Source organism: Acomys minous (genome assembly GCF_964271855.1).
Source record: "Acomys minous genome assembly, chromosome: 6".
Taxonomy (NCBI): domain Eukaryota; kingdom Metazoa; phylum Chordata; class Mammalia; order Rodentia; family Muridae; genus Acomys; species Acomys minous.
The window spans coordinates 117,968,447-117,982,785 of record NC_140487.1 but is presented as its reverse complement, the minus strand read 5'-3'; the positions used below and the strand labels follow the sequence as shown (position 1 = coordinate 117,982,785).

General features: G+C 53.8%; 1 protein-coding gene and 1 long non-coding RNA gene across 5 annotated transcripts in view; both read right to left on the bottom strand.

Moving 5' to 3' along the window:
* EPHA2 (EPH receptor A2) overlaps positions 1–9,618 on the bottom strand; it is a 29,086-nt gene extending 19,468 nt beyond the window's left edge. Inside the window, exons 1-3 of one of the 4 annotated variants that reach the window (XM_084786443.1) lie at positions 9,378–9,618; positions 3,524–3,591; positions 746–1,421 (exon numbers count right to left, since the gene is read on the bottom strand). In XM_084786443.1, the coding sequence (XP_084642569.1) occupies positions 746–1,421; positions 3,524–3,591; positions 9,378–9,459 (826 nt within the window). In that variant the 5' untranslated portion in view covers positions 9,460–9,618. Of the gene's footprint in view, positions 1–745; positions 1,422–3,523; positions 3,592–8,570; positions 8,711–9,377 lie in introns of those variants that run through there. The other 3 variants (XM_084786446.1, XM_084786444.1, XM_084786445.1) reach the window with 3 other exon arrangements.
* Positions 9,619–10,662: 1,044 nt separating this feature from the next.
* LOC311600148 lies at positions 10,663–11,883 on the bottom strand. The gene is made up of 3 exons (XR_014780161.1): positions 11,832–11,883; positions 10,916–10,964; positions 10,663–10,672 (listed from the first exon to the last, which is right to left on the bottom strand). It is a non-coding gene; the product is annotated as an uncharacterized lncRNA (long non-coding RNA).
* Positions 11,884–14,339: the final 2,456 nt, after the last annotated feature.

The following is a 14,339-nucleotide window of genomic DNA, read 5'->3' as shown; positions in this document are numbered from 1 at the left end:
GAGATCACTAATGCCCAGACCTGTTCTCAGAGAGTCACCTAACCAGGGCCCTAGCAGTCTCAGTATGTCACCAATAAACCCCCAACAGAGGATCTGGCGAGAGAGCCAACCGCACCCCACTTCACACCCCACTTCACGGCGCCTCCAATTCACTCCAGGTGGTTCACAGGTACCCTGAATCAACAAACTACTAAACTCTATTAAATGAGGAGCCCAGAGAAGTTGGGCAATTTACTTGAGGCCACACAGCAAGGGAATCAGAAATAGCTCCTGGGAATAGACCGCAGAGCATCAGCAGAGCAGGAACTATTCGTGGGATGAATCAAAAAGAAAAAATAACAGCCACACTTACAGGCATGTATGTGTCAGGCGCTGACCTAAGCACTTTACGAGCATGAGGTCATGTGATTATCACAACTACCCACCCCAAGACAGATACTATGACCCTCTCCACTTTACAGGTGATGAAACTCGGGTAGGGGCGTGAAGGAAACAGGCGAAACGAGAGGGGGACTGAAACCCAAGCATAGTTGTGCTAAAACCCTGGTTCGGAACCCCCACACTGTCCTGTTTCCAGGCAACTAGAGCAGCAGTGTCCAGGGCAGAGACATCCCCAACATACTTACTAAGACGTCCCAATCCCCGAGCTGTGACTTCCACCCCAGGCTGGCTTCCCCTCCAAGCCAGAAAAATCCACTCACTCGCTCGCTCTCTCGCTCGCTCACTCCCTCCCTCCCTCACTCACCTTGGCAGACTTCCTCAACCTTCTCGTAGCCTTCCTGGCACACGCACTGTCCGATGGGCACCAGCCACTCGCCATCCACTGTGCAGTGCATGAGGGGCTCCTCACCCCCATGAGGTACCACGGCGTGGTCCACACAGGTACCAGCCACGGTGGCCAGGGGCTGTGCATCAGAGACAGCGACAGCAATGGACTCGGGGAAGCGGGCCAGGCTCTGCAACATCTCAGGACACTTCTTGTAGTAGACGCGGACGGAGAGCAGCGCCACGCAGGCGCCGATGTCCTGGAAGGCGAGGTAGAAGCCCTTCTTGCTGAGCGGCCCCACCATGCGCTCCTCCACGTTGAGCTTGACGTTGCGCGCCTCGAAGTCGCTGCTGACGGTGATCTCGTCGGGGGCAATGGTGTCGATCTTGGTGAACTGCCGCTTCTGGAAGTTGGTGCCGTAGTCCACATCCGACTCCGCGTAGTAGAGATTGAAGGTCTCTTTGCAAGAGCTGGCACCCCCCGGGAAGCTGTTACAGTCGCGCACGGTGAACTTGAGCTCGATGAAGATGCGCTCGGCCTCCTCCCGGTACACCCAGTTGGTACGGAGCCAATTGTCCTGGTCCCCGGACACCACGTTGCAGACGGAGTACATGTATATGGGCATGTCATTCATCATGTTCTGCATTAGGTCCCACTGTGTGTGGTTAACAGGTGAGGGTCCGTAAGAAAGGGCACGGAGGGAGTCCCAGATGGCAGAGCCTCATAATTGCGCGCTCCCCCCACCCATTCCTATGTTCTATTAAGACAGGGTCTCAGGTAGCCCAAGCTGCGCTTGAACTCACTGCATCATGAGGGATGACTCTGAATATCTGATCCTCCTGCCTCTGCTTTCTGAAGTGTTAAGATGATGGGTGTGTACCGCCACACCCTACTCTCAGTTCTGGTTTGTTTTGTTTTTTAGATAAGGTTTCTCTGTGTAGCCTTGGCTGTCCAAGACTCCCTTTGTAGACCAGGCTGGCCTCGAACTCACAGCAGTCCCGAGTGCTGAGATTAAAGGCATGCACCACCACCGCCCGGCTAGCCAACTCTCAGTTCTTACTGCCCTCGTTCTCCAGGGAAGAAAACTAGGACCTAGAAAAGGGCAAGCAGGAAATGGCTGGGCCAAGGCATGGCTGTGGGTCTTTCTGGCCCTGATGTCTGGGTGCTGAGTCTTCCCACCAGTGGGCCTGGACCACAGTCTGGGGGCTGCCTATCATCTGAGCGCTTTAAAGCCGGCGTCTATACGGGGAGCAGGACTGCTGTGAGGACGACAGACTATCTACAAAACGCTGGGCCACAGCTCAGAGCTACAACCAAACGAAGCAGCTGGCACTGTCTCGCAGCGGCCAGGGTCATCACTGTGTGCCATGTGTGTTGACAAGTATGGTAAGTCAGCAATGTCCAGTCCCTGGTGATGACCGGCTTGTGTCTACAGGACAGTTGAGTTTCCTCGGGGTGCCTGGGTAGAGCCATGTGCCTCTACAATCTCCACGTCCCCTGCATCATTGGAGACCTCGGCGCGTGATGACATAGGCCTGCCTCCCAGAGCTGTATTGACCTCCTCATCATGACAACAGCAACTGAGTTGGCTCTGAACACCCAGGGCCCCTCTAGGTACTTAGGAAGGTCTTAGATGAGCATAATGTGTGAATAAATGAGAGGAAAATAAATCAGTAATAGTGAACCCAAGTATAGCGAACAACAAAAGAGGCCTGCCCTGCCCTATATGGCGTTGGCCAAGACCCACATGCCTCCAGGGCTCAGTTTCCCACTGTATAAAATGACTGGGTTGGATACCTGCCTCTGGCTGGACATTCCAGGGTCCTGAAAGTTTGTTCACGACTAAACTTCAAGCTGAGTGGGGTGGTGCACACCTGTAATCCCAGCACTGAGAGAGGCAGAGGACCGTGTATCTCCCTGAGTTCGAGGCCAGCCTGGTCTCCAAAGAGAGTCCAGGACAGCCAAGGCTACACAGAGAAACTCTGTCAAGAAAAGCCCAAACCAACCAACCAACCAACCAACCAACCAAAAACCAAAAACAAAACAAAACAAAAAAACCAAAACTATACTTCAGGCCTCACTGGTGCCATGGGGGGGGGGGGGGGGGTGGGGGTGGGAAAGCAAGTCACTTGGATCTGGCCAGCTGTAGGTACTATCCTCGAGTTTCCTAAAGACACACCTCTGTCCCTGGCTCAGAGTCCCAGGACCAATTTATCAAGGGTGCCCGAGGCAAGCTGAGGCCCAAAGCACAGCAGTGTCTTCTCCAAAGTCCCTCAGCTTGCAACTCAGCATCTTGTGGGGTCAGGGCAGGAAAACTGCAAAGCACTGTGGACAGGGAAATGCCCCCAGGGCGGGTAAGGCAGGGTAGACTGGGCAAGGGGCCCCAGGCAGGAAGGGAGTTTATGTTCCTTATCTGTCTCACTCTTCACCTCCAGGGCTTAGACCTCCAAGACAGGGCAGCCTTTAACCCTTCCCTCCCAAAAGGCAGCGAGAACTGTGTGTGAGACCTTCTCTGGAACATCCCATTAGGCAGGAGTCTTGAGCTGCTTCTCCAGCTAGGCAGGCCACCTGAGGTCCCTTCCTTCCTGTCCAGCTCCAGTTTACCCTGGCCTCGGCCACTAACTCAGTCCAGTGTGGTAAAAAACAGTTTGAAGCTTGGTTTAGCTGTTGAGTCTGAGCCAGGCTCCCATCCTCCGTCTCTCCTGGGACGCGTAGCCCTTCTTCCCACCCGCCCTCAGCCCATGGAAGTTTACTTACCCCTTTGCCATAGGGGTGTGTGAGCCAGCCGAGCTCCCCTTTCATCGCTGCGAAGTCCAACAAAACAACTGCAGGAAAAAGTAAGGAGAGGACCAGTGAGTTTGGGCTTTCCCAGGAGCCACACAACAGGACGAGTTGGGGATGGTGTGTCCCCCACCCACCCAACCCCAAATCCCATGAGCTACACATGACTTGACCTGGGAAGAGGCGGGACTCAGTGCCACACAGCTGCCTGTCACCAGGGTTTCAGCTATGCTGTCTCCTCAGCCCCCCAGCAGGGCAGGGCCCAGCACAGCAGGAGAACAGCAGCTGGGCAGTGTACTGGAATGATCCCCCACTGCTCCATCTGCTTCCTCAGAACAAGGGATCACTTCACACGGGCCACAGAGCACGGGACTGTCTGCTTCTCTAGCATAGAACACCCTGGCCCAAACCAGGCCACCCAGCACACATAGTAGCAGTGGGTAGAAAGGCACTGAGGTGCTCCATAAAAAAAGGGTCATTGGGCCGGGCGTGATGGCGCACGCCTTTAATCCCAGCACTCGAGAGGCAGAGGCAGGCAGATCGCTGTGAGTTCGAGGCCAGCCTGGTCTACAAAGCGAGACCAGGATAGCCAAGGCTACACAGAGAAACCTTGTTTCCAAAAAAAAAGAAAGAAAGAAAGAAAGAAAGGGTCATTAGCTAGTTCTGGTAGCACACAGGCAGAGGCAAGTGGATCTCTAAGAATTCAAGCCCACCCTGGTCTACATCCTCCTCCCTCAAGAGGCATCTGGAGGGGGCTAGAGAAATGGCTCAGCAGTTAAGAGCACTAGCTGTTCTTCCAGACGACCTGGGTTCGAGTCCCAGCACCCACATGGTAGCTCGCAACTGTGTGTAATTCCAGTTCCAGGGGACCTGATGCTTTCACACAGATATACATGCAGGCAAAACACCAATGCACATGACTAATACACATACATACATACATGGAGAGCTCCAGGCCAGCAAGGTGGAATGGTCAGACCCCGCACCCCTACCCCACCCCACTCAAAAAAAAAAAAAGAAAAGGAAAGAGAAGAGAAAGAAAGGGCTGTAAACAAGAGTGGACAGATCTGGAGGAGTGGGCAGTCTGAAAGCAATCTTCTCACCACAAAGTCACTGATTAGGAGAAGTAAGGCCATGAAGGCATGGAGGTCTCTAGGAGGGACCCATAGCTACAGATCTCTGGCCAGGTCTCTTCCCCGGGGGAAAGTCATTCTTTTTTTTTTTTTTTTTTTTTTTTGGTTTTTTGAGACAGGGTCTCTCTGTGTAGCCTTGGCTGTCCTAGACTCAATTTGTAGACCAGGCTGGCCTCGAACTCACAGCGATCCACCAGCCTCTGCCGAGTGCTGGGATTAAAGGCGTGCGCCACCACGCCCGGCGGGAAAGTCATTCTTAACCCTAGCAGAAGTACCTGTAGGAATGTGATGGATGGAAACTGTCATAGGGGACTTTCCAGGCCCAGAGGGACCAGGTGCCAGGACCACGCTCTCCTCCTCCCTCAAGAGGCATCTGGAGGAGGCTGGAGAAATCGCTCAGCAGTTAAGAGCACTAGCTGCTCTTCCAGAGGACCTGGGTTCGAGTCCCAGCACCCACATGGTAGCTCGCAACTGTCTGTAATACCAGTTCCAGGGGGATCTGACGCCTTCACACAGCTAAACATGCAGGCAAAACATCAATGCACACGACTAATACACATACACACATACATGGAGACATCTGGAGTGGGCAGACAAGCCTCTGCCAGGGCTTGGCCTGGCCCTCGGGCTCTTTCTACAGGGCCACTCCTTCCAGGTCCAGCAGCCAAGACCCAAGGTTCTCCTTCTCTTCCATTTTCAAGCAAAGGCTAAGTCATGTCACCCTCCCCGGAGAGCAGTGTATTGGGGAAACTGAGGCTTTCGACCCACACATGGTCTCCAGATTCAGAAGCCAAGGTCCGCTTGTAATTGTAAGAACCGCAAAGTAATTGCTTTCACTGACAAAGCAGCTTGGAGAGCTGGCTGCAGAAGCAACACTCCTCTACACCAAGATCTAGAAGAATGGCTCTCTGTGGGAAACTGAGGCAGGCTAGGGTTCCAGATGAGAAGATTGGAGGAATCATAACCCTAAGGACAGTGTGCAGTGTGTGTCAGCTGAGGAGTCTGTGCTTAGCAGATGACTCCAAGCACCACAGCCGCCAACAGAAGAAAGAAAAGAAAGAACAGGGAAAGAAAAGAAAAGAAAAAAACAGTCAGCAGAGTGCTTGCCCAACATGGATAAGACAGGTTTGATATCCAGCACCACATAAACCAGATGTGGTGGTGCATGCCTTTAATCCCAGCATCCAGGAGGCAGAGGCAAGACAGCCTGGTCTGCAAAGATAGACCCAATCTCAAACAAAACAAAAATAAATATCTTAAAATAAAACTAAAAAGAACCATCGTGAGCCGGACACTGGGCCACACGCCTGTAATCCCAGCACTCTGGGAGGCAGAGGCAGGTGAATCTGTCAGTTTGAGGCCAGCCAGCCTGGTCTACAAAGTGAGTCCAGAACAGCCAAGGCTAAACACAGAGAAACCCTGTCTCGGGGAAAGAAAGAAGAAGAAGAAGAAAAAAGAACCATTTTATATAGAGCTAAGCGGATCTCTGTGAGTTGAAGCTAGCCTGGGCTACATAGTAAGAGTATGTCTCAAAGAAAGAAAACTCTTTCTGAGATGAGACAGTCTCCATCCTAGGGAAGCCCTGAGGCCTGGTGAAAAGTTCTGCCACCCTGACTCTGGCCTCAGCCATATCTAACAAAGTTCTGGCAGCCCAGACAAGGAAGAGGAAGTCCGAAGTAGCTCAGACCCCACATCCCACAGCCAGTGGCAGAGGTGGTAGGTCAGAGAGAGTGGAAAGTGTGGTGGGCAATAGCAGGGATTTGTTCAGACATGCCCAGGGCCTAATCTTGGGAAACTCACTAACCCCACAGGAAAGGTTCTGGGGGGTGGGGGGGGGCAGGTTCCTGACTCCAGCTGGGTAAGAGGAAGGAGAAAACCGCTCTCTGTAAATCTAACACATAGCACACAAATATACCACATACACACATACACACACCATATACACAAGCAGTGTGGAAAACACAAGCTAAGCCCCTTGGGGAAGGGGCCTTAAGGGGTTAACCTAACAGAAAGGCCAGCCCAAGTCGGGATCTAGAACTTTCATGAGGTTCAACCTGAGAGGAAAAGAAGGCCTGTGCACCCCAAGGGCTGCCAGCCACAGCCCCCTCCGATGGAAATTCCCTAGACCCAACCACCAGGAACAGGGAGAGCCCAGGCATCCTCCTGCTGTGACAGAGGCCCCTAGGCTCTGGAAATCAAAGGTTCTAGCTAGTTGGAAGCAGGCAGTTTGGGAGCCATCTGCCTGACTCTTTCAAAGATTCACCAAAAGGTTGGCCTAAATTGGGTACCCTGTAAGTTCTCTGACCCCTAAGAGATACTCTGACAAGGGGGGGCGGGCTGGAATCTACCACTATAACGTCACCCCTGTGGGCTACATTACTTTACAAGCTTTCCCACAAGGCAGTGTCCCCCTTGCCACCTTCCTGCTAACCTCATGCCTCTTTACCCAAGATCAGCTTACACCTAAAAAGGGGGAGAGACTAGGCACTCCGGATGCAAACAGGCAGGGGACTGGGGGCAGACAGGGCCCTTGCTGAACTAAGAAACCCAGCCTTCTCCAAGCCTGCTGAAGCTCTAAGCCCCACCCATCCCAGCAACTCAACCAGCCGGCCAGAAGTTCTGGCCGGCTGGCTGGCTGGGTCAGACCCTCTGTGCAGAGGGTCCTGCCTGACCAGTGTTGCCTCCCCCCTCCCCCCCCTTTAGAAGGAAGGACAGGACAGTCAGATGGCTCAGCAGGTAAAAAGTCTAGTCTGAGTTCCATCCCAGAACCCACATGAAGGAGAGAAAGAATTCCTTCTGCAAGTTTGAGCTCCACACCTGTGCACTGGCACTCAAACACACACACACACACACACACACACACACAGAGAGAGAGAGAGAGAGAGAGAGAGAGAGGAAAAAAAAGTCAAAGTCACTGTAGGAGGCACATTCAGCAGCTGTTGAGGACCTAACTGGTTCCCACTGCGTTTCCAAACCGAGCAAAGAGCAGAAGAGAAAGAAGGCTGCACAGCTGTGTCAAGGCTAGAGCTGAGACAGATCATACCTGCCCTCAGCTGCGCCCTCCCCCCAAGTGAAACCAGATGGGTCACGACCCCTCCCCCCATCTCACAGACATAGTGCCTGGTAGTTGCTCCTGGAGGTGCATAGACAAGAACTGTCCACAACTCCGGGGCAATATGCGCTCTTTTTTTTTCTCCTCTGTCCCATGCAGCACGAGATTAATCACAAAGGCCGGGGTAAGGAGGACAGATGCACCCAGACGCACAAGTCCAAGATTGTTTGACGCTTCCCCGCTGAGGACTGGGGGCCAGGAGCCCGCACAGCAAAGCTGACGTCTAATCCTCAACTCCGCGGGAGCCCAGGAAGGTCTGCAGCAATTCCAACCGTCTCTCCATTCTCCCCCAACCACAGCTCCCAGAAAGAGAGAGCCAAAAGTTGAACCAGAGAGGGGGGCGAGGGTCGCAGAATCCCTGCCCTGCCCACACCTTGACAAAAAGAACTTCCCGGGGAGGGGGAGGGGCTTTGTCCTTGGAATGGGGCTAGGATATATGACCCCCCCTCCACCCCAAATTCACCACCCTCCAAGAGTTCCACACTGGCCTATTACCCTCCCAATGTGGAAGGCGAAAGAATTGAGAAACTTCTAACCCACCAGGGTTTCCTCCGCGCTTCCCCCTGCTGGAGCCGGCCGGAGCCGTGCAATGCCCAAAAGCAGGGGAAAGTTTTCGCTGTGGGAAACGGAAGCCAGCTCTGGCAGGGTAGACAGAAAGATCTTCGCCAAGAGCAGGGCAGGAATCCCCACCCGTTCGGAGACCTTAGCTGAGGGACAACGCCCCCGAGTACACCCCCAGCCGCGCCTTAGGCAAAGGCAAAGTCTGCAGCCCCCTCACCTTGCGTGGCTCCCAGGACTCTAGGGCGGGAGCAGGTGATTCACTCTCCCACCTCCAGGTGCCTGGGCTCCCCGTGCCCGAGACGACGGATCCACACCGCGAGAGGCCGCAACCCCACCTGCCGCATTTCCTCCTTCTGAGTCACCCCTTGCTCAGAACACTTGACTTTGGGACTTCCTGTCCTCGCTCCTGGCTCTTTAACCTGTCTCCCAAACCTGGGAGTGCGGCTTGGTAAAAAGGGAGGGGTGTGCGTGGCCAGGGCTGACCCCAGGCTCCCTACACTGACCTCTGGGATCCCAGGAAAAGAGGGCGCAAAGAGATCCTCTTGGTTCAGGGAGCCCAGGAGACCCCTCCCCAAAAAGCGGGGCCTGAATCCAAATGCCTTCCGCGCGAAATCGGTGCAGATGAATTAAGTGAACTCTGATTACCAAGAAGCTGATCGCCAGGAAAAGCCTACTTAAACGCCTCCTTTCCTTTGAGGGACCCCGCGCGCCCTACGGGGGTCGCGTTCCAGAAGCAGCCACAGAGCTGCAACCGCGTGGCGGGCGTCGCTTCCCCCTTTCCAAGGCCTCCGAGCCCTGCGCGCCCCAGCTGAGATCTCTTAGTTCCAAAGACCCTGGGATCCCAGAGAGGTCCCCAAGACCGTCTCCGATCGCAACCAGCGCGCCCTGCCGAACTCAGCGCGCGAGACCCAGCAGCTACAATTCGGTTTCCAAAGGTGCGCCCCGGAGAGAAAAGTGGGGCGCCAGCACCCCGGGTCCCATGGACCGGGTCCCTGATGGCTGCTGCCATCGCGCAGACACTCACCTTCCTTTCCCGGTGCCGCCGCGGCCGCCAGCGCACAACTCCAAAGCAGCGCCAGGCAGAACCGAACTGCCTGGAGCTCCATGCTGCACCCCTCGCTCCCCGAGATCTCCGCTGTCCGCACGCCGGCCTCGATGTCCCGTTCCTGCCTGCCTGCCCGCCGCGAACAACTTCTACCCTCCTGCCCCAAGTCCTTAATGGAAGTTGGGTGAGAACCCGCTCCTGTTCATTCATGCCCCACGCTGACGTCACCGAAACCACGCCCTCAGGAATGCCTTTAAAAGGGCCGGACTGACACCCTGACTGGAGGGCGGGGGGAGTGAGAGGGAAGTTGGGGCGGGGGGTTGGGGGGGTCAGGGGGAGGCGGGGAGCGGGGAGGAGGGATCAGCAGGAATTTGGGGAGGATTGTAGGGGGCCTGTGCAAGGGCGGGCGTCTCTCCAGCTCCAAACCTTTAGGAGTTTGAGCCCTTGAAGGTGCCTCCGAGGGTTACACTTAGCCCTCGCGGATCTGATCTTTAAGCCCAAATGTGCAGAATGGATCTGCACTGAGCATACCTATTCTAGCTTTTTGTCCCCGGGCTTCAAGACCTAGGCAGCAAAGAGTTGTAAACCGAAGTAGAAGCCTCCTTAGCAACAGGCCTGGAGAGCTCCTGCTACACACACACACACACACACACACACACACACACACACACACACATGCCGCGCGCGCGCGCGCGCGCGCGCACACACACGTTCCTGAGACCACCATACCAAGGAAGGGTCTCTAACTGTGTGCCAACAGTAGTGCCCCTGGGAACACTTTAGACATACAGGTGTCTTCACCTTCACTTTAGAATGGCGCTTTACTGGGGGGGGGGGGGAGGGGGGAGCTTTAATCCCAGCACTGGGAAAGCAGAGACAGGAGGATCTCTGGCCAGCCTGGTCTACTTAGTGAGTCTAGGACAGCCACGGCTACACAAAGAAACCCTGTCTAAAAAAAAAAAAAAAAAAAAAAAAAAAAGAGGATTTACATCAAGCTTCAAAGGTTTGCTAGGATGCCCAAAGGCTATATAACTCACGGGTCATAGATGCAGGGCTTGAATCTGGGTGAGCACTGCTCCATTTTGGGACCCACCACACACCCTCATGGGTACCTCCTGACCTCTGCCTCTGAATGGGACAACAGAGCACCCTTGTCCCCTGATCCTTGCATGGCAGAATGAGACTGTGTTTTGATACTCTGGAGACGCTTGCCTCCTACTTGCCCTTTCTCTGCCAAGGTTCCTTAGCTCTGAGTTCATCTTCTCGCTCGGTGTCTAGCGTTAGCGAAACAAACGGGACATGAAGTTAATTAATCAGCCAGCCTGGCCCACAGCTGCCTGCTGCCCAGTTACCATTTGGCCAGTGCAAGAGGAACAGTTTTAGCAGGCTTGGCTTTCCATGAAACTTTCTGCTCACTTCTGAGACCCTGGCCTTCCTCTCCTTGACTCCCCTGGCCCTGTTCATCCTGGCCCACACTATACTACCCTGGTATCAGGTCCTCCTGGGAGCCTACCCACCAGCTTGGCCTTGGCGCCTGTTTTTGAGAAGCGGGTCCAGACATCTCCCCTGGAGGGGGGGGAGAGAAAGGGTTAATTACAGGTGTCGGGGTTAATGCGAGCCTTTGATCAGGATGATGGGAGAGGAGCCCACGTCTTCTGAGAACGTGAGCACACCGTGTGTGTCCGTGAGAGTGCCGGGCATGTATGTGTGAGCATGTTTGAATGTCAAAGTACTGGGTGGTATAAGGGTTGGAACTCATGAGTGTACTGTGTACAATAGTGAGTGTGGATGTGTGTTGATTGCAGGTGTTGATGTGGATGTAGGTGTGCGCTGGCGTGTGAGAGGACCTGGCGTGTGCCACCCTTCACAGCAGTGGAAAGCACAGACTGTGGAGGAGGCAGCAATGACAGTCTGGACAAGTCGTTTTGCTCCCCCAGAGTTTTCCCCTCTGCTCCCTGGGGACACTCAGAAGCGATTTGGAAGAATCACTGTGAAGATCAAATAAGGTCACGCATGGAAACCGCACAGACTGGGACGCAGAACTCGCTAGTCAAATCTCAGCTGTTATTACGGTTACAGGCGGTTCAGCGAGAGGAAATCACATCTGGGGAGGCAGGGAATGTGGTGTGCCGAGGTCCTGTGGATAGGCACGTGCATGGGTATAGTACACACATGGTATGGGTAAGTGTTCTGTTGGACACGCTAGGTTGGGGACACTGTGGTTTGTGTTAAGACTTCCTGTCAGTTGCTTTTGTTTTGTTTTGATTTTTTTTTTCTTTTTCTTTTTGGACTGTGTGTGTTTCGAGTGCCTCCGAGGCCAGAAGACTGCACGGGATCCTGTGGAGTTGGGAGTTAACAGGCAGTTGTGTGGCCCCGGATGTATGTGCTTAGAACTGAACTCATGTCCCCTTGAAGAACAGGAAATGTTCTAACCTTCTCTCCAGCTCCTTGGTCTCACAAAGCCAAGGCAGATCTGGAACTTACTAATGCAGCTCTGGCTGGCCTTGAACTCCTGATCTTCCTCCCTTCACCTCCCAGGTACTAGGATTACAGGAGTGCACCAACCAACGTATTCAGCCCTAGGAGTTGTTTGAGTATTTGAGTACTAGGAACATACATGGTGCATGCCTTTGATCCCAGCACTGGGGAGACAGGCGAGCAGATCACTGGGAGCTCAAGGCTAGCCTGGTCTACATAGAAAGACCCTGTCTTAAAGAAAGAGGGGGGGGGGGAATATGAATGGATATATATGCAGAAGATAAGAATGTTTGTGGAAAAAAAAAAAGGAATGTTTGTGAAAGACAGACAGTGCCCCGACAACATCCAGCTATCTATCAGGAAACTTAGCCAGGCCGTAGTGGCGCACGACTTTAATCCCAGCACTCGGGAGGCAGAGGCAGGCGGATCGTTGTGAGTTCGAGGCCAGCCTGGTCTACAAAGTGAGTCCAGGACAGCCAAGGCTACACAGAGAGACCCTGTCTCGAAAAACCAAAAAAAAAAAAAAAAGAAAGGAAACTTTTGTTGAATGAATGAAATTATAAGTGAAAGCAGTGTTGGGCAATTCTCAAATGCACAAGGTTCGCGGTATAATGGTAGCTGTTTCTCTTTGTGCCCTGTACGTGTTTTATGCATACTCCCCAAAAGTCGACCCTCCCTGCCTCCCCCACAACAGGCCAGGGTGCTGCTGGCAGGCTTCAGTGCTTGGGCCATATGCTGAGAGGTGTGCGCTGGAGTGTTCTCACCCACCTCCAGCGCGTAACACTAGCGGAGGCTGGCGGGAAGATCTGGGCATTGGCAGGAGGCAGGGGCTTTAGTCACCCATTAGCTGGCACCCCCCTCCCTCTCCTGACGGGCTCTGGGTGACTGGATGCTAAAGGGGAAAGTTCCCTAGTGAGTCTCATAAATTGGCCCTGGAACTGGTATTTATTGCGGCGTAATCGGCTGTAATGAAGATGGAATTACCCCGTAAAGGCCCCAAGGAGCCCTGGGGGCCTAAAGTGCCACTGCAGCCGGCAAGACTTTCAGGACAGGCAGGTGGAACCAAAGAGACAGAATGAGAGAGAGATCCTGCCAGCTCAAGTGCCCACCTTTGCTAGGGCTCTGCTTCCAGCTGGGCAAAAGCAGGCCACCCACAGGAATGTTGACGCCTCGGTTTCCCCACCCAGCTTTGATCTGCATCTGCCCTTGGCCAAGAGCCAGATATAATCAAAAAGGGCGATCGGCGCCAACTGTGCGTAAAGGGCTTACTGTGTGCCAGGCTCGGTTCTAAGAACTGTGTCACTCTGACACCGCTGCCCCCCATAAGGTGGATAGTTCTGCTCCCATGGTGCCTAGGGAAGAAAAGAGCACGGCTGAGATGGGGTCTCAGCCAGTCTGGACACAGTACACACCGTTCTGTCCCTGAGTTCCGCCGTCCTCCCCACCTGCAGTGATGTGCCTTCTGCCTGCAAGCAAGACCTCCAGGCCAGTGTAATGGCTGTGTTCTCAGTGGCTTCCAGGGACAGGTCCTCTCCTAAGCCTCTGAGTCCACCTGGAACAAGATCCTCAACTGAGTTAAGGGAACACTTTTCTCAGATTCCTGAGCCTCTGAACAGACTCCCCGGGTGACCAGATTGTCTCCCTGAAGTGGGAATTCTGAATCAGTTCCCTTCATTTTCTTTTGTCATTTGATTAGTGTTTCTGCCCCTCCCTTTCCCCCCGCCCCAACAGGGTTTCTTTGTGTAGCCCTGGCTGTCCTTGAACTCTCTTTGTAGACCAGGCTGGCGTTGGACTCAGTAATCCAATTGCTTCTGCCTCCCAGATGCTGGGATTAAAGGCGCGCACACACACACACACACATGCCACCACTGCCAGGCTTCTTTATTTTGAGACACTAAGTCTACCCGAGGTGGCCTTTAGATTCTGGCTTCAGCCTTTTTAGAGATGGCTATACCAGTCAGTCGACACAACCAAGGACATCATATGCTTTCCTGCATTTCATGCATATTGTCCAAGCTGTGCCCTCTCCTTGGGTGCCCTTTCCATTTGGACAGTCACTACGCATTCTTCAAGACTTGTCTTTTCAGCTGAGGGTGGGAGTGGCGGCAGGGGTAGTGGCAGCAGCCCACGCCTTTAGTCCCAGCACTTGGGAGGCAGAGGCAGGTGGATCTCTGTGAGTTCGAGGCCAGCCTTCGCTTGTTTATTTTATTTATTGCATATGAGTGTTTTTCCCCCCCAAGACAGGGTCTCTCTGTGTTAGCCTTGGCTGTCCTAGAGCATTTGAGTGCTTTATCTGCAGGCATCAGATCTCATTATAGATGGTTGTGAGCCACCATGTGGTTGCTGGGAATTGAACTCAGGACCTCTGGAAGAGCAAGAGGTGCTCTTAACCACTGAGCCATCTCTCCAGCCCCCTCAAGACCTGTCTTGATAAAGCACTAGAGACTGGAGTCCTAAAGTGCA